The sequence below is a fragment of the Canis lupus genome, chromosome 3, assembly GCF_048164855.1.
Source record: "Canis lupus baileyi chromosome 3, mCanLup2.hap1, whole genome shotgun sequence".
NCBI classification, from domain to species: Eukaryota; Metazoa; Chordata; class Mammalia; order Carnivora; family Canidae; genus Canis; species Canis lupus.
In genome coordinates this window covers 28,361,206-28,383,500 of record NC_132840.1, presented here as the reverse complement: position 1 = coordinate 28,383,500, position 22,295 = coordinate 28,361,206, and the positions used below count along the sequence as shown (strand labels likewise).

Genomic DNA, 22,295 nt, shown 5'->3' with positions numbered 1-22,295 from the left:
CGCAGGGAGCCTGCTTCTCCTTCAGCTTATGTCTCTGCATCTGTGTCTCTCATAAATAAATAAATAAAATCTTAAAAAAATAATAAACTATTACATATTAACATATGTATTTCTTTTTACTAAAAGCTAAATTTTCCAGGGGATCCCTGGGTGGCTCAGTGGTTTATGCCTGCCTTCAGCCCAGGGCATGATCCTGAAGTCCCGGGATCAAGTCCCACGTCAGGCTCCCTGCATGGAGCCTGCTTCTCCTCTGCCTGTGTCTCTGCCTCTCTCTCTCTCCCTCTCTCTCTGTCTCTCATGAAAAAATAAATAAAATCTTACAATAAATAAATAAAAAAAACCACAACTAAATTTTCCAAAACAAAAAAGTTAATGATGAGGGCAGCATTGTTTTACAGTTCTGCAGGTCTCTTTAATCCCTCACTTAATAGAAGACAGCTGGATTCTCCTATCTGCTTCTGCTCTACTTTGATGTCGTACATTATATGGCCTCTGGAAATCCCTACTGTACACCCATGAGAGACTGATACAGTATTATTAGGAAGACGATTTTGACCTTATAGATCCGCAGGGGTCTTAAGGATCCCCCACCTCCCCAGGTATGCAGGCTGCACTTTGAGTACTGCCATTTCTGTTGGGAGTCTAAGGAGCTTCCCATAGGTGCTTTCCACTGTGAGAGTCCTGCTTCTTTTGAAGTTCTGGTGATATTCACGACTTCTGTGTCCCCACTGCACCTTAACCTGCGACTTGCTGTGGTTGATGCTTGTCAACCCCTGCTAGGCTGTGAGCCTGGTGGGGGAGACACTCAACTTTATTCACCTTTATATCCTTAGGACTTAACACAGTGTCTGGCCTCCCCTGGGCATCGGATAAAAATAACCTTTTAATTTAAATGTATGTTTTTTTAAAATTAAAGATTATATTTATTTAGTTGTGAGATAGAGAGAGAGAGAGAGAGAGAGAGAGGCAGAGACACAGGCCGAGGGAGAAGCAGCTCCCTGCAGGGAGTCCGATGTGGGCCTCCATCCCAGGACCCCTGGGATCACCACCTGAGCCAAAGGCACACACTCAACCACTAAGCCATCCAGGTGCCCCTTAAATGCATGTTTTAATCATAACAGTTGTATAGTTATGACCATATTATAAAATAGAGACTAAGAAAAAAACACTCCCCATCACCCAAATGTTATTTCTTGGTTGTGTTTTGTATCAGTCTTTTTTACAAAAGCAGTTTTTTTAGAACTAGAACCACATCATATATAATAAACTAGCATCATAATTTTGAATAATTTATTCCCCCTCACCTAGAATGGGTAAGATTTTCTCTCTGTTGTTCTTCCTAAATACCCAACATTAGCCTGTTTAGGCTCCCAAATCGTTGTTGTCATAAATACAGCGATCTTGTGAAGAATACCTTCACACATACGGCTTTTTTGGCATTTTGTGTTATTTCCTTAGAATAGATTCCCAGAAGTAAGATTACGGGGTCAAAAGATGTAGACGTTTTTTATGGCTTTTAATACATACAGTAAAATTGCTTTTCAAAAGGGTTATACTAATTTTCAATGCCACCAGCACTTTCAGGAATGTTTCCCTACTCAAATTGTCAACATAAGTCCTATTAAGAATGCTGATCGATAAACTACTGTACCTTAGTTGTCAAAATTTTGCATTTTTTTTTGAGGCTCATAGATTTAAAGTTTGCTGAAGAAGGAGAGTCTAAGACAAAACATTCTCTTGGGACATCTTTATTTATGGAAAATTATCTTTTTGTAAAAAAGATTTTATTTATTTATTCACGAGAGACAGAGAGGCAGAGACAGAGGCTGAGGGAGAAGCAGGCTCCCTGCGGGGAGCCCGATGGGGGACTCATCCTAGGACCCCGGGATCACAACCTGAGCCGAAGGCAGATGCTCAACCACTGAGCCACCCAGGTGCCCCTATTTCTGAAAAACATAAGAAATTTTTACTTGTGAACACTAGAAAAGGACGCCTGTTTTAAGACTGGCACAGAATTCACTCTGCCAGTCAAATCTTCTCGCCAAGATTCTCCAACAGAGACCTTTCGCGGATTCTGCTAGGCGTCCTCAACAGTCGCAAAGGGGGAAAGTCCAATGTTCCCACCGTAAACCAGACAGGACCCACAGAGAGGGGTTGGAGCTCCGGTGCTCCTTCAACTAACTTTCCTTCCTCCGGCCCCCGCGCCCGCCCTAACTTGGAGGTTTCTACCCTCTCCTTTGTTTGGGCTGCACCTGCCCACGTGCACCAGGGCTGACTTTCTCCGCAGGGTGCAGGGGGCACCTCCCCGCCGCCGGGCCGCGCCTCCCGGCTGCTCCGCGCTCGGCTGTTCGGGGGGCACTTGGGCTTTCCGAGCGGCCGCGGCCGTGCGCCCGCCCCCCGCGGGAGGCTCGGGAACCCGTTTCCAGGCTGGCACCGCCAAGCCGCGCGGCGCGGGCACCGGGGGACGCGCCAGGAGCGCGGCGACCGTGCGCCCAGGACGGAGGGGAACTTGGCCGGCCTCGTCTTCCGGGCCGGCGCGCCGCGGCTCAGCGCTCCTCCAACGTTGCCTCCGGCGGCCTCATCCCGGGACAAGCACTTATGAGTCATCGGCTCTGTGGGTCACATGGCCAACGTGACCAAAATAAAGTTTCAGTATTTTAAGCCGCTAGAAAAGGGGACAACGGAGCACACCGGAGGCGGGCTGCGGAGGGCGGGCGCCGGCGGGGCCGGGCGGGCCGGGCACCCGCGTGAGGGGCCGCGGCGGCGCGGGCGGCCCGGGGAGCGCGGAGCAGGGCGCCGGGCGCCGGGGCCGGGCGGGGGCGGGGGCGGGGGCGGGGGCGCGGGGGAGGGGACGGGGCGGGGCCTGCAAGACGCGCCCCTCCCCCCACGGCCGGCAGCGACGCCCGGACTCCCGGGCCGGCGGGCTCTGAGCGCGGCGCCCGGCCGACCTCCGCCGCGGGGCCCCGGGCCGCGCTGCCGCCGGGCCGCTGCAGGCCGCGGGATTCCGGAGATCCCGCCGCGTCCTCCGCTGCCGCCGGGACCCCACGCGCCGGCAGCGGCTTCCCCGGGAACGTCCTTCAGCCCCGGGAGCACGCGGGAAAAGCCCCAGCGCGCCAATGAGCGAGCGCCTTCCTCCTGACGGTCACGCTCGGGGGCGGGGCTTCCCTTCGCCGCTCCCGAGTTCCGGGAACCCCCTTTGATTGGTCTGGACGGCCTGGGAAACACTGCAGTGACGCCCAATCAAAGAGCCACGTCTCGGCCTCGAGGAAATATTCCGTGTCGGCCCGGTCCTGACTGGGCAGTTCTTCCCGGCTCCGGCCACTGGGAAGCTTTGTTTAGGTCCGGAAGGCGGGCTTTCCTGGGAGTGGGTGGGGCGGGGGCGTTGATTCTTCACCAATCCTTTCATTCCGTTGGGTGGTGACCAGCCAATGGGCCTGGCGGATAGGACGCTCCTCCCGGAGAGTAGTGAGACCCCTGGTGCGTGGCGATTGGTGGCGGGCAGAATGAGTGGCAGGCGTGCGGCCCAACGGGCGCAGTGCGTGGGCCGCGGGGCGGGGCCAGGGCGGGTGCGCGGCGGCGGCGGGGTGGCTGGGCCGGCGGCGGCGGCGGTACGAGGCGCGCGCTCGGGGTCCCGGTCGCGAGGAGGAGGAGGATGTGGCGCGCGGAGGGGAAATGGCTGCCGAAAACAAGCCGGAAGGTAAGAGCCGGCGCGTGAGGGGCCGGGGGCAGCGTGGCGGGCGGCGGGACCCGGCCCCGCCGGACATCCCGGGCATCGGCGGCGCCGGGCGGGAGCGCGGGGGCGCGGCGGCGGCGGCGGCGGCGGCGGCGGCGGCGGCGGCGGCGGCGGGCGGGCGGGCGCCCCGGGCCGGGGAGGGGGCGGCGAGTGGGGGGGCGGAGCGCGGCCGGGTCCTGAGGTGACTCGCCGGGCGGCGGAGCGCGGCGCCGCACACCCCCACCCGGGGGCGGGCTGGGGCCGGAGGGGCGGGGGGCCGGCGGGCGGGGGCCGGGCCCAGCGAGGAGGAGGAGCCGGCGGAGGGAGGGCCGGCGCCTCCCCCACCCGGACCGGGCATCCCCGCCGCTCCTGGGCCCGCGACGCGGCCCCCGCCCCCCGCGCCGGGCCCGGTGGGGGCCGCGGGGCGGAAAGTTTATCCGCCTCGGGCCCCCTCCGGCCCCGCGCCCCGCTGCCCCGGGCCGGTCCCGGTCGGGGACACGGTCTGCGCTCAGCCCCGCCGCCGGGGGCTCTCGGGCGGCAGGGCCAGGCGGACTCCGTCCAGCATCACCCTGGAGCCCCGTGGGCGCCTCCCAGAGCCGGCGGGGGGCCCCGTGCTTCTCCCCGCCAGGGGGACCCCCTCCTGCTGAGCGTCCCCGGGCAGAAGGGCCTCGTGTGACCCCTCCCCCTTCCCTTCCTGGGAAGGGGGCCTGCGCAGCATCCCCGCCCCTGGCAGTCGTTCCCATCCTACTCCTGCCCTTGCACCCCTCGCAGCTAGGAGGGTGGGGTCTCCGTTTCTATGGCAAGTGAGGATCTCCATACTCCCTTGCCCTTTACCTTCTGTGACCCTGATCCTTCTTTGGCAGAGGGGTCTGTCTCAGCCTGCCTCTCATCTTCCGTGGCATCTTTTGGGGCCTTTGCACACCATCTATTGACCCTTCTGCCAGGACAAGGGGACTCGGGCTCCCCACGTTCTTCTTCCCTCACCCAGAGGGTAGTGGGGGCCTGTGCAGCCCTGAAGTCATTTCTAAATAGGAAGGCAGATACTTCTTATAGATTATGCATACTCTGTGCTCACTTTCCTGGGTTAGGGTGAGCTCATTTCCTGAATACCCTTTGACTTGGCCTCTTTTTCTTAGGGGAGAAACTGGACATTACGGTGCTCCTTTCCCCATTTGTCCATCTCCCCCAACGTGTTCTCTGTCTTCAGGAGTTTCTTGTCTGGGTGAGGGTGGGGGCCTGGATCAGATGTAGGGCAGGGCTTCCATGGTGCCTAGTACTTGAGTGAGAGGGGGCCACGGTGATTACTCCTCTGTGTCTCAGGAAAACAAGGGTCTGTTTTTGCTTCCATTTCACTCTGGTCTCTGAGGTAGGGGCAGCATTCACCAGTTGACACTACCCTACCAGGAATGTGGTCACGTGTCCTTCTTTTTTGGTGTTCCCATTACTATCTTCTGTGCAGTGAGAACCTGACTTTGTATATCCTACATACAAGAGTTTTTGAACCTTCCCTGGAAATAAACTTCCCATTTCTTTTTTAAGAGAACCCATATCCTCCTTATGGCTTCTGTTTCCCAGTCAGCCATATTTAGTGAGCCTGTTACCTTGACTTTTCCTGATTTTCTTAAATTGTATTCATGTTGGCTGGGTAAGAAGAAGCCATATGCCTTTCCATCTAGAAAAGGGAGTGTAGACACTCATGTCGCCCACGTGCCATTCGGGAAGGGGTTGCTAGCGTGCTTCTTGTTGTACTAGAACCTTCCTTTGGCCTCGTGTTGTCTCTCATGGGATCTTAACTTTTTTGTTGTTGTTTTTTGATCTTTTAGCTTTCAGGTGAAGGGGAAATTTGGATGCTTCCTATTTTTTTTTTTTTTTTTTCTGCTTTGGTTCTCTTTTGGCAAAAGACAAAATGCCATGCATTTGTTTATGGATATACACATGTAGGTTTGCATTCCCAGATAAAGTCACACTTGTCACGTGTACAGCTTAAGTTGGAAGGGTTAGATGGCTAGCTTTGTGTTCTGCATGTTTGTGGGGACCTCAATGTGAACGTATATGGATATATATTGCTGTTGTCAGTAACTCTTCAGGCTTAGAAGAATCAGAAAACTCATTGATAAATGGCCAATTCTTACCATTCTTTCATTTGTCATTTGTACTGTACTGAATAAGCAGAATGACATCCTGAATGCTCACCAAGCCCCCGAATACATGAAGTGTAGAGTCCTGCCAACGCATACCAAAACTTAGGCATTCTGAATTTAGGGGCAGTAGTCTCTGCTTGATTCTTCCTAGGTGAAAAGTTCTCCTCTTGATCTCTTTGCTGCTGGGTAGGGGAAAGAGTTTCATGTATTTGGGGCATCGATAGGAGGGGGTGAGAATATATGTTTCTGTGACAGAACTAGGAATGAACAGCTGTATATATGTCGCTGTTTTATTTTGGCCATTTAAATAATCAAGAGAGGTTTGCACATTAGGAAAAGGTACCTTTGGGAAGGCCTGTGACAGTTCATCAAAGGGTGGGAGGGACTGTTGTCCAGGTTGGTCCTGAGTATCACAAGTCTACAGATTGGCTCTGGGGCACGGCCATGATGGAGCGGCCTCTGGGGCCCTGCTCCGTTCGCTCACGGAGCTTGGAATGGCTGCTGTCACTCAACAGTGAAGTCTTACTTTTTGACAGGCTTTGTGTGGAGACCCATCCTCCCCAACGAGCTCTGTCAGACTCTGAGTGTTTGGACCGTTAAGCATTTTTTGAGTAAGAGTTTCCAGCTGGAGTAGTAAGTAAGGAGGCAAGGTGATCTGGAGGATTGGTCAGCATTAGGCTTTGACTTCAAGAGTTTGCCCTTCAGGTAATATGGAGCTATCCAGTGGGCATAAAACCCACTGCTCCAGAGGATCACTTTTAACCTCAATTTCCTTTTTTTTCCTCAAAGTTTTTATACTATTGTCATTCTGTCTGTATATCTATACTCAGCTTGATGGAATTGTGTATTTTTAGGGTGTGATATTAATGACCTTTGGAAAATGATGGTTGAGTACCTGCTGTAGATGTTGGGGTGTTCCCAGGAGAGTGAGTGTTCCCATCTCACTTCCAGTGGTGGATCCTTTCCTGTCTTTTTGCCTGCCATCGACTGCCTTTCCGGGTTTCTTCTGCTAATTGGGGTGCTTTCTCTGTACAGTGGGGCAGTGGAAGGAAAACGGTTAAGGGTTAGAGGAACACACTTGAGCTTAGTGTGTAAAGGTAGGCTCTTTGGGGGATCCCTGGGTGGCGCAGCGGTTTAGCGCCTGCCTTTGGCCCAGGGCGCGATCCTGGAGACGCGGGATCGAATCCCACGTCAGGCTCCCGGTGCATGGAGCCTGCTTCTCCCTCTGCCTGTGTCTCTGCCTCTCTCTCTCTCCCTCTGTGACTATCATAAATAAATAAAAATTAAAAAAAAAATAAGGTAGGCTCTTTGAGTTTAATGTGGTTGTACTTTCTGTGGCACCCGCCCCACAGATGATGGGAATCAGCTTTTCCCTGTTAGTCTTCCAGTGCACAGTGTTCTCTCGCAGTCTTGCTAGATGGGTTCTCTTAAGGACTTTTCTTTTTTACATCTTTTCTGTTAGAACATCACTCTCTCCTCCCCCTCAGCCCTTACCTCCAGCTTTTTGGACAAGGTTGGGTGACTCATGGGACATCTCTTCCCTTGTCTTGTTGAAGACTTGACTTATCCTGCTGTTAAATGTTGGGTTTCTCTATCTCATCATTTAGTGAATTCAGAATGTTGACATGTACATAGCAGCCTCTACTCAAGGTCAGGTTGGTTTGGATTTTCCTTTCTGTAAGAGTAGGATTGCACTTGCTTGTTCTTTGAGCCATATTTATATATCCTGCTTACCCATGTTTTTCCATTTCTTTAGCGTTTAGGCTTTCCCTAAAGTAGCCTATGCTTTAGTGTCAAGTGGCGTTATTTTAGTTCTCTGTTTATGTGTTTATGCTAGCCCATGTGCCTGGCCGGATTTATTTATTTATTTATTTATTTATATGTTATTTTCTTTTTCCTGGTGGGGTTTTAATATTTTTTTCAGTGATTTTATTTTATTTATTTATTTATTTATTTATTTATTTATTCAGTGATTTTAAAGTAGCCCATCTTAAGGTTTAACTTTTCTTTTTTTAACCACTCCTTCATTGCTCTGGGCCATTTTTCATTTCCCATTTTCTAAGGTTTAGGGAAATACCTCCCTGTGTGCAGTTGTACTTCTTTGCGATTTCTTTATGGAAAAAGCAATGGAAGGTGATTCTCGTGTTCTCTTTCTTTCCCCTGATAGTTGTGTCCGTTGCCTTCTTTGCAGGACCTTTGAATTTGTCCTTTTGGAGAGAAGCTGTTTTTGCATCCATATCCTGTCACTGAGCGCATTCATTCTGGAGACATTCACTGAGCTTCTTTTATGTGCAGGGATCTGTGGTGGTTATGGGACTGTGTCTGAGACCTCTTAGCATGAATGACATTTCAGTGTATCTTGTGTTTGTCTTTTTATATATTCTTTTAAGGAATTCTTTTCGGAATTGTGATTGTTTGGAATGTAATCTTGCAAAAAAGATACTCTAATGGTGTACTATCTCAGTGAACTCTTACTCATTCCCTGCAGGATTGGGGGTGTTGGAGAGGGTGGAAGGCAGCGTGAGAGGCACTTAACAGCTTTCCCTCAGACTATGTGTAGAAAAAAGTAAGGTCAATCTTCTTTTTAAATGGCTAGGCTTAACTTTTAAGTCGCTTGCATACATGGTTGGTTGGAATGCTTGTTTAACATTTGAACAGCAGCATACCAGGTATTGTATAGAACATACTAGGTATTGTGTAGAACATAAAATCAAACGCATCCTTTATAGAAGGAAAGGGTAGAAAAATAATTTCCTTTTAGGATTAACTGGTATATTTCATATCCTTAGATAGTAAGAACTGAATGAGATGCTGTAACATTTTTTGCTGCCAGGATGTGTTATATCTAAATTTAATGCCTAATTGTGGTGACCATTCTTTGGCTAGATATCTAATATAAATTATCACTGTGTTTGTTTATTATGTGACTTCTAATACTTTATACTTTTTTAATAGGCTTTTGTGTCCTATCTTTTTTTGGGGTAAATAGCCTCATTATTTTTGGATGTAGGTTTGGTATGCTGAATGATGGTAATAATAATAAAGAATTAATCTGGAATGTATTTTTTTCATTCTATATTAAATCAGATTTCCCCTCCACAATGTCTGTAGAAACCAGTTGTGCTAGTATTTCACTCTTAAGTCTTATTTAGGGTTGTTATAGTCTGTGATTTGGCAGTGTCCTTTATTCACGTGAATATATGACAAGATTTTTTGTGGGGACAGGTGATATGTGTTTTCATTAAAACAGGTGATTTTCTAAATGTTCTGTATCTTCTAGAATCACTTATTCTGCCCTTTTTGATGTTCTAGATGGCCTAAGTCCTACCTCTCTTCTTTCCCATATGAAGAAGTTTCCTTATTGCCTTTGTCATTATTATAAAAAAGTATGTGTAGGTCTACTGTTTTCAAAGTCTTTCTGTCTCTGGGAAAGTGGGGTGCCTACCATTCCTTTTGTCCTGTAGTAGTAAGAGGCAGTGTCACCTCTGTCCCCCTAAGGATAGAGGGATGAAATGGGGTTTAAGCCACAAGGCCAGGGGTGATAGTATTTGTAAGTGGATAGCATCTCAGGGTGAAACACTGTGTCCTTCTGGCATCTGAGATGCCTCTTGTAGGATTTTGAAAATTTGATTTTGCTGCGTTTAGCCAGCTTCGTTCTGTCTCTTTGGCTTTATAATAGTAAATTTCTTTGGGCAGAGCCAGCAAGTATACTACTTCATTTGGGACCTTCATTCACAAATATGTGGGGGTCTTCTAATAATGTTACTGTCATACTAGTTATAGTCTTTGGTGTATTTGAGGGTGAGAGTAGGAAGTGTTCTTGTACTCTACTTCTTTGTCCACATAATATAAGTAGGGTTGCGTAGTCATTCACTTTCTTTTCCAGGTTATAGTGTGTAATCTGTCTGCTTCTTATTTTTTTTTTCTTTTTCTTTAATTTTGCAAACCTGATCAGGTTCAGGGTATAGGTTGACCAGACATTATCCAATCCCTGTATTTTGTGCCATCCTTGGATGTAGTGCCCATCAGTCCTGTCATTAAGATGTGTTGCTGTTCTGTCAAATGTGATGGTCTTCCATCCCATGATATTTGTCATGTGTTGGTAAGGATAGTGTTTCTCTTGTATATATTGATAATAGCAGTTCCTGATTTTTTATATGGTGGGACAAAGGTGTTTTTTTACCCATCAGTATGCTGGCTGTGTATTTCTAAGGTTGTATTGCATCTTTCTGCTTTGAGCGCCATTGCTTGTAGAAGGTCATGGGCCTCCTTGTGTAAAGATTGGTAATGCTTCCTGAGCATTTTTTAGCTCATTACCCTGGACTAAAAAAGAAATATTATGTACCCCACTGCAAAGAAAGGCCAAGTGTCAGCCATATTACTTCCCTTTCCACCTTTTTTTTTTTTTTTTTTAAAGAGGGTTGTTTATTTCTTTTCAACTGATGGATGTGTCATAAGATGGAATGGCCAGAGGTATTTTTTTTTCAGAGATATTTTTTAAATAGTTCTTTTGCATTCACCCCATATTTTGCTCATTCTTAATAGAGTTGCATGTTCTCATATACAAGTCCTTTACTCACTTGGAAAAGTGCAGTCACATTTTATTTACTTTTTTTTCAGATTTAGCCAGGCCTTTCAAGTCATGTACCATATTCCTGCCTGCGACTACCCAGAAAGTGGCTTCGGGGGAGATGGGCTGGTCTGGGGCTGTGTTCCTCAGTTGGTGCTCTGCAGTGTGGTCTTATGGTTACCAGTGTACAAAATGACATGGTTTCAAAGAAACCTATGGATTTGAGTTCTTAATGGTTTTAAACGTGTTATTGCTTGGAGACTAGTTAAGTGGCATTACTCTCACCACTAATTTTACTTCTAGTGTCACCTGAAATATCTCTACCTACCTTCTCAAAAAAAAAAAAAAAAAAAAAATCCCCAAACAAAAATCATGATAAAATCCCAAAAAAGGCAAACTGAAGGCCAGCTCTGACTGCCCCTGCCCCTACTGTACGGTTGAGCCACTAGCTTTGGGGAGGACCTGTGAAAGCCTTTGGAACACATAGCATTCAGTCATTTAGCAGAAGATCACACATTGTGTCTTTTATTTTTCCTTATCCGTTGCCACAAGGTAAGCTTGTGTATTTAGTTACTTAAAAATACTTTCAATGTGGATTGTTTTTCTTCCTTATTTTCACCTAACCATTGGAAAGAAAACTGGGGTTTACTTTTCATGATAGTAGTAAGTTATTGTGTTCCTACTTTTGTGTTCAACATCTGTGAGCAAATGGGGAGCTAACTCCAGTGACGGCAGTGGGACTAGTCCGGACTCAGACTTGTTCTCCGTAGCCGATATGTTATTGTGGAGATGATTTATATTTTAAGCCAAGTCTAGTGTCTGTAACACATGATAAACCAGATGTTTAAGTTTATTTAATCTTTTTTACAGTATGCATTTAACAGGATATATCTATGTGTTTTATTAGAATGATCTGCAGATACAACTGGAGGTACTCCTGCAACTAAAAACAAAGAGAGAAAAAGAAAACCTTTCTTTCTAGTTTTGAAAAACAGGTGTTATCTTTTTTTTTTTTTTTCCCTTTCATCGGGGTGACTTAGATTGCCAGAAAGCATTTCTGAAAGTATAGTAATACAATCAAGAGTTAATCTTTTTGAGACTTAGATTTGATTTTTAATCCTTGTCTGAAAAGTTACTTTTGAGGATGTATGTGCCCCATTGGTTTTCTGGGACACTTGGATATCTAACCATTTGGATAAAAAGAAGTTGGTATAAAGTGTGAAATTATCAAATAGAAAAATGATGCACTAGTGAAGAAATTACCTATTTATCATTGAAGATAATCTACAGTAATGATTGGAAGTGTAAATTCAGATATTCTAAGGAAAAATGGAATGTTGCGGTGGGTACCATGTTGAAATTGGCACACAGAGCTATTATTTGAACAACACTCCCCAACATGGAGATGCTTAGAAGATAAAGAAGCTAATGGGATTGATTATTTTAAAATGTTAAGTCTTTTTTTCTCTTTTTAAAAAAGTAATTGGAATAAAATAACCCTTCTTGGTGAAGAAAATGTAAACTTTAATGGAAGTTCAGAATGATATATTTAAAAAGTGAACATAAAAGATAAGGATTTTTTTATTGCAAATCCACAAGGGGGTAGTGATGTTCTATCAAAGATATTTGTGGTGGAAATGTGAGATGGTCTCTTTTAACATTTTAGATTTACAGATAAAGCTGGTATGTTTGCATTTTAACTTAATAAGATCTTCTTTTAAAATGTTTATTGGCAAAATTGTTTATTGCTTAAATTAAAAAAAAAAATCCCATTTTGGGTGAATGGCTATTTTAAGCCATATGAATGGTAAAGAGAGGATGTCCTTGTAGTGTTGTGCTTTGGAGAGGTTACCAAGGACCTGGGGGTCGCTTATTTTCTAAGAATGTAATAATCTTAAATTTCCTGGGAAGCGTTAGGCATCTAGGAATCAGTGACTTAAGTGTCCTTAGTAAAAGGATTTTAGGAAATTGTGTCTAAACTTTACAGAAGTTTGTATTACTGGTTGTATTTTCAGCCCTGCCAAGAGATGAAAAATGTGAACAGTCCACACCACTAGCCGCTTTTAATAGTTCTAAGTAAATCAAATTTTTATAATCTTTTTTTATTAGTTTATATTATATCATTAGATAAAAGCGTTTTTTTTTTTTTTTTTTCCCCTAGCACAAAAAAAATTCTAGTAGCTTGCCTGAGATCATGGAGTCCCACCCCATTATATTCAGAATTGCTCAAAATTAGGTGTGGTATGGCAATACCAGGTAATTTTCTGAGAAGAACTAAAACTATATTATGCCTTCTTTTCTTTGAATGTGATGGCACGTGGTAGGAGGAAGATTTAAGGTTGGGGATAGGACTGTATTGTACTTATTTAGAGACATGCTAACCATATCTTTACGAAATATTACTTTTAACAAGACTGTGAAGCAGTTGCATAGTTTGGAAGTTATGCTTGTTTGTGGCATACACATTGAGCATTTTTCAATTTTGGTCTAGGGAAAAAGATTAATACAGCTCTTTTTTTCTTTCTCTGTTTTTCACCGTCCCTGTCCTGAGCAAGGGCTTTTTTTCTTTTATCGCCTTTCCTAAATGCCTGGTGATTTAACATCCCAAAAGGTACACTGTTTTTTCACAGACTCCCCTGAGCTCTGCTGAGAGCTGAACTATGACGTCAGCATTTTCATTCATGAATTTGCTCTTCTAACTCTCTCTTCTCGTTTTGTATTCCTGAACTGACTTCTGGCACATGCACAAATCAGTTTACCATTAGTCAGCCCATAAATCAGCGATAAAAGGTAAAACAAAGATAAGATACTGGGGTTGTTTTGATAGAGCTATAGTTGCTCATGCTGATTTGCATCAGTGTAGTTTGGACAGGGTTTTTCACGAAACAGATTGAAACCTAAAACCAGTCAGTTTAATTACCTCATGATTTTGTGGATTGAGCCCTGTTGTGAGCATATTGACACTATATTTTTATTCTCTCATGAAGTTCAGAGTGCTCTGCTGCAGTTCCTTTGTTCTAAAGTAGCATTTTGGTTATAATTTGGCCAAATTGGAGGATCTACTTTATTTCAGAGAGGTGAGGCCTGGGCCTTAAATTATGTTCTACTCAAACTGCTTTTGGAATGCATTTGGAATTTTGGGGGGCAGGGGAGGGCACTGTGTTGGTCATGAAGTATTTTCAGTAACTCTGTTGCTTGAGACAGATTATGAGCAGCCTGTAGTTGTTACTCTGTAACTGGCATGCTAGCACCTAGTGTCTGAATATGTCCCCTCTCTACCCCCCTGGGGGCGCAGCACACTCCAGGGTATTCCCTGTGGCTGTGGACTCCCATTTCTCCTGCAGGGAGGTCACTGCAGGGAGGTCACTGCTTGTAATTTAGTACTGCGTGAGAGCAGTTCTTGAAGAAATCTTATTTGCAGTTTTCCTCTGCAGGGCCAAGTTTGAGGCTGAGCCTCTGGCGTGTGGCATCTTTCAAGCTTCCTGTAGTTGATGAATGGTGAGCTTTCAAAAAGTTCATTTTCTCCGCTTTCTTGGGGGTTTGTTGACTTTCTAGATATTTAATTGCCAAGAAACATTTAGAAATAAAGTGTGTTATATTTAGAAATCATTTTAGCTCAGTTACAATTTATGGCTAGAGTAGCTGATGCGAACTGCAGCCATTTTGATTGATACCCAGTGTTGCTCCTGAGATGACTTTTTAAACCTCATGGCAACTCAGAAATACTGTCTACTCCCATCCTGAATGAAACGAGAGCTTTGTTTCTTTAGGTTGCACTGAGTTGTCTGACGGGGAACAGAGATGTGTGGTCTGTCATTTAGTCTTGTCCTTTGTCCTTATGTGCTCTAAGAAAAGAAATAAGGGCAAGTAGATGTGAATAAGCGTTTGAAGATGACTTAAATTTTTATAATTTTTCCTAAGAACTAAGATGTTTTAAAATGATTTAAATATAATTTCTACGAAGGAATCTAATTGCAAATACTATGGAAGAAAGGAATATTTAATGGTAGAGGGTCTCTGCAAACATTCTCTAATTTTTAATGCTGTATTCTACTGCAGTATTTATGAAAAGTTACGGGCTTTGATTCTAAATTTCAGAACATGGGGAACACTTGCTTTGGTGTCCGTGTTGGCACAGTTTTGTCATGCCCCAAACCATATAGTGTTAGACGAGTCCTCTGGTCATGAAGGCTTAGGTATCTGTTGTGGCTTTTAATGCAAGACCACTGTGGCTTCCAGCTCTTGCTCTTCTCTTTCATAGCCAGGAACCTGGCAAGTAGGACCAAGGACCCCAGCTTGTGGTATATTTTCTACTGTTCTTGCTGCCACTTATGTAGACCACGTACTAGAAGCCTCTTCATTTGGCCTCCACAACCTTCTCTTCTTACCAGATTCTACTTCATCACTCTTGGTTCTGGCACAACTTCTCATCCTGCTTTCCCTAGACTTGAGATCTTGTGTACTGAGTTAGTTGGCAATAATTTTGAGATGATTCATGTGTTGAGTAAAGGGTTGTCTTAGTGATGACCCATAGAGTTCTTTTCCTGTCCTGATTTAGGATGACAGTGAAGTTGGATGTATGGAATTTGCTTTATGGCTAATTTGCTGGAATGCAGCTGTTTTAGTCTGTGTAACTTTCTTCTTTTTGAGGTACTTGCTCTCGATCAAGAATTAATATTTTCAGCTCAAGCTGTGTAGGAGGAATTTGGAGGAATTTGAACTGTAGTCTCTGAAGTGCCTTCTTCCTGGTGTACATAGAAGGCTTAATTTTTTAGGTCTAACACCTGTCACTAATGTTTACTTTAAAAAATGTAAAAAATTATTAAATTTTTAAAGTTGTTAAAGATACATTGCATGGTACAGAAATGTTCATTCTGCTTGGCTGTTCCATTACCATTAGCCCATTAATCAGCTCTTTATTCTAATGTGGATGAGAGTTCACAGTTTTGGAGAAATAGACTTACATATCATATGATTACGGATGAAGAGGTGTCTGCTAACCTCAGGCTTTTTTTGTGTAGGGTAGTCAGTCTTATTTATATTCATTTGATTGTATTTTCTGGGGTTGGTTGATAAAACTTTTATGAAATGAATAGATTCCTGGTAATTCAGTAAACAAGACTCTTCCTATTAAGAAACTCGTAGAGGGGCACCTGGGTGGCTAAGGCGGTTGATCAGCTCAGGTCATGATCTTGGGGTCATGAGATCGAGCCCTCTTCAGGCTCTGCCCTCAGTATGGAGCCTGGTTGTCCTTCTTCCTCTGCTTCTCCCTGCTGCTTTTGCTCTTTCTCTCAGATAAATAAATAAAATCTTAAACCCGAAAACTTGGGGACTTTTGGTGAGTCCACTAAAATGGATTACATAGGATCTTCTCTTGGGCCTACTCCAGATGCTACAAGCCTGGCATTTGGAAAGGCCTTCAACATAATTTGTGTTTCAATATATTTTTTTTTTTTTTCCCATAAGTTAAAGGTACTGAGGGGCAAGTTAAAGTTCCTGGTGTTCTTGTCATCATTCTCTGCTGCATCTTTCCTGTCTCTGCCGTGAGGAAATGTGCCGGTTGGATCATTTGCCTTGACAGAGCTTCTAATGGTGGTTTTTTCCCTTTTTAATTTTATTGATAGAGGCCATTGTGCTTAAAAAGAAAGCTGTAACAAGCAGAAGGCGGTGAGTGGCCACTCAACATTTTTGAAGTACTTGTTTCTCTTCCTAGCGGTCCTCCAGAAATTGATCATAGATGACTTGACCAAATTCGAGGCCTAGAGATTGATTCCAGGCATCCCAGGAGGCAAGGAGTATCAGTCTTCCTCCACTGAATCTGATTATCCTATATGTGACCCATTGCTGCCTGTCCGGGTGTCTTCTGATGCAAATCTGGCGGTAACAGCAACCTTTCTAACTGGCTGATATCCTTGACAACTGTTATCTGTCCTCTCCAGGGATGTTTAGTCTCGAGCCTCTGTGGCCATGTCTAGAGCAACTGAGGATGGATTTAACTGCTGTGGTGCTGCTCTGAGCGGTTGTGGATGTTCCTGGTTACCTTCTCCACCAGCCTGCCTCAGCCCCACTTCCATGAGCTTCCTTGCCTTTATTGTTGGTGAAGGACCATAAACAGAAATCATTTGTTTAGTAAGAAAGAATGGAAAAGTCATGATTTTCAGAATGCTTTTAAAAATTAACAATGGTGAGTGGCGATCGTATGCAACAATGTGCATGTACATAATGCCACTAAATGGTATACTCAGAGAAGGTTAATTGGTAAACTTTATGTTATGTATATTTTAGCACACACACACACACACACACACTCACACACACTCTCCAGATGGGTAAGACCTAATGAGAAAAGTAACTATAAGGTCCTAACAGTAAATATTTGACAGTATTTTCATTACCCCAAGGTGAGATGTTGTGCCTTGAATAATGTCTCAGAATCTCTCACACACAGAGACACACAATAAATGATGGTAATCAGGCCCCAAGAAAGTGAATGTTAGAACACTTGGTTTCAGGGAGGGTAACAGATCCTGTTTCAGTTAGAGCAGTTTATTTTTATTTTATTTTTTTATTTTTATTTTTAGTTAGAGCAGTTTTGATGACAAGGAACACAAACCATTCCAGTTAGGTTCAGTGAGGGTATAAGAAGAGCTAGAAGCACTCTCAGCCTCCTAGGACAGAAACTGAAGTGCAGCTAGACAGTCCAGGAACTGTGCCTGGAGACTCTGAGGTAGTAGGCTTTTCCTCTGGAGACCCCTTGGGCTGAGCTGGGGTCTCTTGGGACGCCACAGCTCATGGCTCTTCTCTTCTCTGTGTTTCTTCTTGAGGATGAGATTTGTATACTTCCATGTAGTTTCTTTGCTCCACCATAGCCTGTCACAGCCCCAGGCATGGCTCCTACATGTCCTCACTCTGGTCCCACTGCTTGTCATCGTCAGGCTCCAGTCTCGTATGCTTGTATTTAGAATACTCAAGACAGAGAATTGCACTGACTCCTCTCAGCCAGTTGCTTTGTTTCCATAGGCCAGGTGTTTGTCCTGGTCTAGTCGACTGTGAAGGAGGGTTGGTTAGGGTCCATGGGCTTGCTGACCGCTTAGAGGAGGCACAGGGGATTGTGTGAGAAGTGTTCTGTAGCATGGGGTCCTTGCATCTCAAACTCTGTCTCCTGTTAGTCTAAGAAGTAAGGATATTGACTCCAAAATGGACTTTTTTATGTTCGCTTGCTATCGGGAGTCAACTTTTTGCAGAGAAAATGTTCATTGTAGCTACAGGTAGGAGGCCAAGCGTCCTCAGCCAGCCAGCCCAGGTTTGTGTGGAATAAGTCAGCAGCGAATGTGGTGACTGTTCCAGGGCTTGTGCTTTGAACGTTGGTGAAGCAGGGAGGATGCACTGGAACGAGATGGTCTGTGCAGTCTTTGCCCTGTGTAGTTCTCAGGTAGAATAAGGCAGTTTGGGGATGTCAGTGTCATCTGAGGTTTTCCACAAGTCAGACACTTGGGTGGGCTTCCTCCCCGTTCTCTTTGCTGTGGACCACTAAACTCGACAGGTTAGAAACACGCATCCTTGGTAAGAAAGGGAGACACTACCTCAGAAGAAGTGGTGTCAGGGAAAGAAAACAGCTTCTGTTATAGTGTGTGTGGCCACCTGGATGCACACTTGTTTGGCTTTTCCTTGCTCTATCCATCAGGCCTCTGGTTTTTCTTGATTTCTCATGGTGGCAGGTAGAAGGCTGTAAAGTGCCAGTAGTCTGTGCCATTGAGCACTCTGCAGATGCTGCTGCTTAGGGATTGATGTTTCATAGTGATGACCCTCAGGTACCTTGAGAAGAGCAATACTTGTTATGTTCTACTTAACAAGAGAGTAATGTATATAATGATTGATTGATTGATTTTTTAAGTAGGCTCCATGGCCTGCGTGGAGCCTGATGCAGGGCTCAATTTTACAACCCTAAGGTCAAGACCTGAGCTGAGATCAAGAGTCAGACTCTTAACTGACTGAGCCACCCAAGTGCCCCAGAGTAAATAATGTTTTATTTATTTTTTAAAATTTTTATTTGTTTTTATTTTTTTTAAGATTTATTTATTCAGGAGAGACAGGGAGAGAGGCAGAGACATAGGCAGAGTGAGAAACAGCCTCTGTGTGGGGAGCCCGATTCAGAACTTGATTCCAGAATCCCGGGATCACAGATTCCAGAATCCCGGGATCACGCCCAGAGCTGAAGGCAGAAGCTCAACCACTGAGCCACCCATGTGCCCCTGTATTTAATGTTTTAAAGAAACATAACCATCAAAGTAGTTTATAGTAGTTAAAGGGATTTGATTTCTTTTTAAATAACAGCTTTATTGAGATATAATTCATATACCATAAAATTCAAAATTCACCCTTTAAAATATACAATTTAGTGGTTTTTATTATATTTACACAGTTGTGCAACTATCACCGCTATCTAATTCTAGAATATCTTCACCACTCCACAAAGAAACCTTTGCCTGTTAGTAGCCACTCTCCATTCCTCCCTCTTACCATCTCTAGGCCATCATTAATCTATTCTGTCTTTACAGATGTGCCTTTTTTGGACATTTTGTATAAACGAAATCCTACAGTGTGTGGCCTTTTATGACTGGCTTCTTTCCCAAAGCATAGTGATTTCTGGGTTTGCGTTGTAGTACATGAGAACTTCATTCCTGGGTCGCCTGGGTGGCTCAATTGGTTGTGTCTGCCTTTAGCTCATGTCGTGTGATCATAAGGGTCCTGGGATGGAGTTCTGTATTGGCTTCCCTACTCCGTGGGGGGCCTGCTTCTCCCTCTCCCTCTGCCTTCCACTCTCCCTGCTTGTGCTCTCTGTCAAATACATTAAAAAATCTTAAAAAAAAAAAAGAACTTCATTCCTCTTAATTCCTTTTATGGGGAATAATACGATACTGTATAGATATGCTGCATTTTATTTATTCATCGGTTGGTGGGCATTTGAGTTATTTCTACTTTTTGACTACTCTGAGTAGTAATTGCACTATGAACATTTGTGTACAAGTTTTTGTGTGGACATATGTTTTCAGTTTCCTTGGGTATATACCTGAGATTGGAATTGGCTGGGTCATGAAGTAACTCTGTGTTTAACTTTTTCAGGAACTTCCAGACTGTTTTCCAAAGTGGCTGCACCATATTACATTCCCGCCAGCAATGTTTGAAGGTTCCAATTTCTTCACATTGTTGCTAACACTTGTTATTATCTGTCTTTTTGATTATAGCCATTCTTGTGGATGTGAAATTGTATCTTACTGTGGTTTTGATTTGCATTTCTGTAGTGACTAATGATGTGAAGTATCTTTTCATGTGCTCAATGGCCACTCATTTGTCTGCTTCAGATATGTGTCTGTTCAAGTCCTCTGTCCATTTATGAATTGTTTGTTGTTTGGCTGTTGGGTTGTAGCTGTTCTTTGTATCAGTCCCTTACCAGATGTAGAATGTACAGATACATATTTTTTCCCATTCTGTGGATTGTTTTCTTCACTTTTATGATGGTGTCCTTTGAAGCACTAAAGTTTTAAGTTTCAAGTTCAGTTGATCTGGTTTTTCTTTTGTTTCTTTGGCGTCATAAGTAAAACTATTGTCTAACCCAAGGTCATGATGATTTGTACTTGTGTTTTCTTGTAAGAGATTTATAGTTTATCATTTACATTTAGGTCTCTGATTCACCTTAATTTTTGTAATTTTGTGAGATAGGTAGGCTTCCACTTTGATTCTTTTGCATGTGGATATATGGTAGTCCCAGCCCTATTTGTTGAAAAGACCATACTTTCCCCATTGAATTTTCTTGGGGTTCTTGTCAAAAACCATATGTGGCATTTAATTTGGGAGTCTCAATTCTGATCCATTGATGTGTATGTCTGTCCTTATGCCGGTGCCACACTGTCTCGATTCTTGGTTAAGTTACGCTTAAGTTTGTAGCTACATTTTGAAATTGGGGAGTGTCTGTCCTCCAACCCCGTTCTTCTGTTTTGAGATTGTTTTGACTATTCTGGATCTCTTGAATTTCCATATGAATATTAGGATTGGCTTGTCAGTTTCTACAAAAAAGGCACTTTTGATATCAATAGGGATTATGTTAAATCTGTGGATCAACTTGGGGAGTTTAAATCCTTTTTATGAATCCGGATCTGGTGTTTGCTTTGGGAACTACTGGTAACTCAAGCCAAGCATCTTAACTTAAAAAGAATATTGTTTTAATTTATTAATATAGTAGGCTGCCTTGGTTGAAACACTGCAGTTCACTGTTAGGCTGGAATTGGACTTTTCAGGCTTCAGTAGAGCGACTAACTATTCATATAGTCTATAGTTGGGCTTGTATGTGTGTTCTTTTGTTATGAAAGTTTACTGATACCTTACCTGTTTTGAAAAAGAAGTGGTATTTTAGTTAACACTCATTATGATTAATAGAGAATTAACAGATTCCACATATGAGTATTTAGTTATCCAAGAGTGAGAGCATGTTACCATAAGATTGTGACATTAAAATTTATTTCATTGTTATTGTCAGGTGTGTCAGAGGAGAGTTTAGGGTGTTGCTGGCTCGTGGGGGCCATGTAACCGTCAGTTGTGTTACTATTCCTGAGTCAGTTCATTTACTTGACAAGTAATAACAAAGTGCCAGGCACAGAGAAGGACAGACACAGCCCCTGTCCTCACGGACCTGACTGGGAAACTGACAGTAAAGGTGCCCTTTGCCACGAAGAGGTCTGTGCTGTGAAGGCCAGTATATTCTAAAGGGATTTGACTGACCCGAGGGACTGGGGGATGCTTCTTGAGCTGAGCTCTGAAGGAAAATGGGAACTAATTGAAGGAAGAATGAGGAAAATAAGTTTCCACTGATCAAATAAGTCGGTTACTGAGATGTGTTGGGGATGCACTGGTTATGTTCTGGCTTTTTATAGCTTTTGAGAAAGAGTATGTGAAGACTTGACTCAGGTCATCACTCTGCCCCTTAAGTGCCCTGTGTCTTTGCACAAGTAACTTAACCTTTCTGAACTTATTTACTTAATGTTTTTTAATCTTATGGGGCAGTGCATAACCATTTTTATTTAGAGATAATATATGAAAACTTAAATTTAGGCTTTTGATTGTATTTATAGAATCTAAAACTAATTTTTGTTTTTTGGTCTTTTCCATGGTTGGTTACTTAGGAATGCAGTACTGGTAAAATGAATATCTTCCTGAACATTTTTCCTAATCTTTAGATTTGGGATTCACTTCAGTTCATACATACTCCAGAAGCCTCCAGTCTGCAGAGAAGCAGAGATGGATGTGACTGATTCAAGGCAGGTCATAAAGAATGCTGTCTTCAGGCATGGGGCAGGGGGTGGGGGTGGGGGAACCAGGAAGACTTCTGGAAGGAGGTAGAATTTGACCTGGCATCACTGACAGGCAGACATGGTAGTTGGAGGAGGAATTCCAGGCAGAGGGAATGGAACAAAGGCACAGAGCCAGGAGAGTAAGGGGGTGGATGGAATTCTGGGGTGTGTGGGTAGATGAGCCTGGAAAAGTAGGTGTGGGGCAGGTTGTAGGACTTGGAAAGTCAGACTATGGAGTCTGGATTTTATTTTGTCTGCTTTGGAAAAGGCTTTTAGAGGTGAGTGCCCCCCCCCCCCCCCCCCCCCCCCCCCCGTCCTCCCTTAGCAGAAGAGTGAAATTGACTGGATAAAGTCCATTTTCCTTTAAGGTGCTAGGAAGGGCCTCCTGCTTACCTCTCCAGCTTCCTCTCCACCACTCTCCAGCCATATGAAATTTTTGTAGATTCTGAGTGGCGGGGGCACCATGTTTTCTCTTGGTTTTAGCCTTGTATATTGCCACTGCTTTGACTTCTCCAGAACACAAACAC

The 22,295-nt window shown here is 44.2% G+C and overlaps 1 protein-coding gene across 8 annotated transcripts in view; it reads left to right on the top strand.

Annotated features, from left to right (window-relative positions):
* Nucleotides 1–3,559: 3,559 nt before the first annotated feature.
* CAMTA1 (calmodulin binding transcription activator 1) overlaps nucleotides 3,560–22,295 on the top strand; it is an 848,042-nt gene continuing 829,306 nt past the window's right edge. For 5 of the 8 annotated variants that reach the window (XR_012027963.1, XR_012027962.1, XM_072819831.1 and 2 more), the window contains exon 1: nucleotides 3,560–3,697. Coding sequence is in view for 5 of the 8 variants with exons in the window: in XM_072819825.1 (XP_072675926.1) it covers nucleotides 3,653–3,697 (45 nt within the window). In the remaining 3 variants the exon portion in view is untranslated. Of the gene's footprint in view, nucleotides 3,698–13,857; nucleotides 13,922–19,546; nucleotides 19,611–22,295 lie in introns of all 8 variants that reach the window. The other 3 variants (XM_072819824.1, XM_072819830.1, XM_072819836.1) reach the window with 3 other exon arrangements.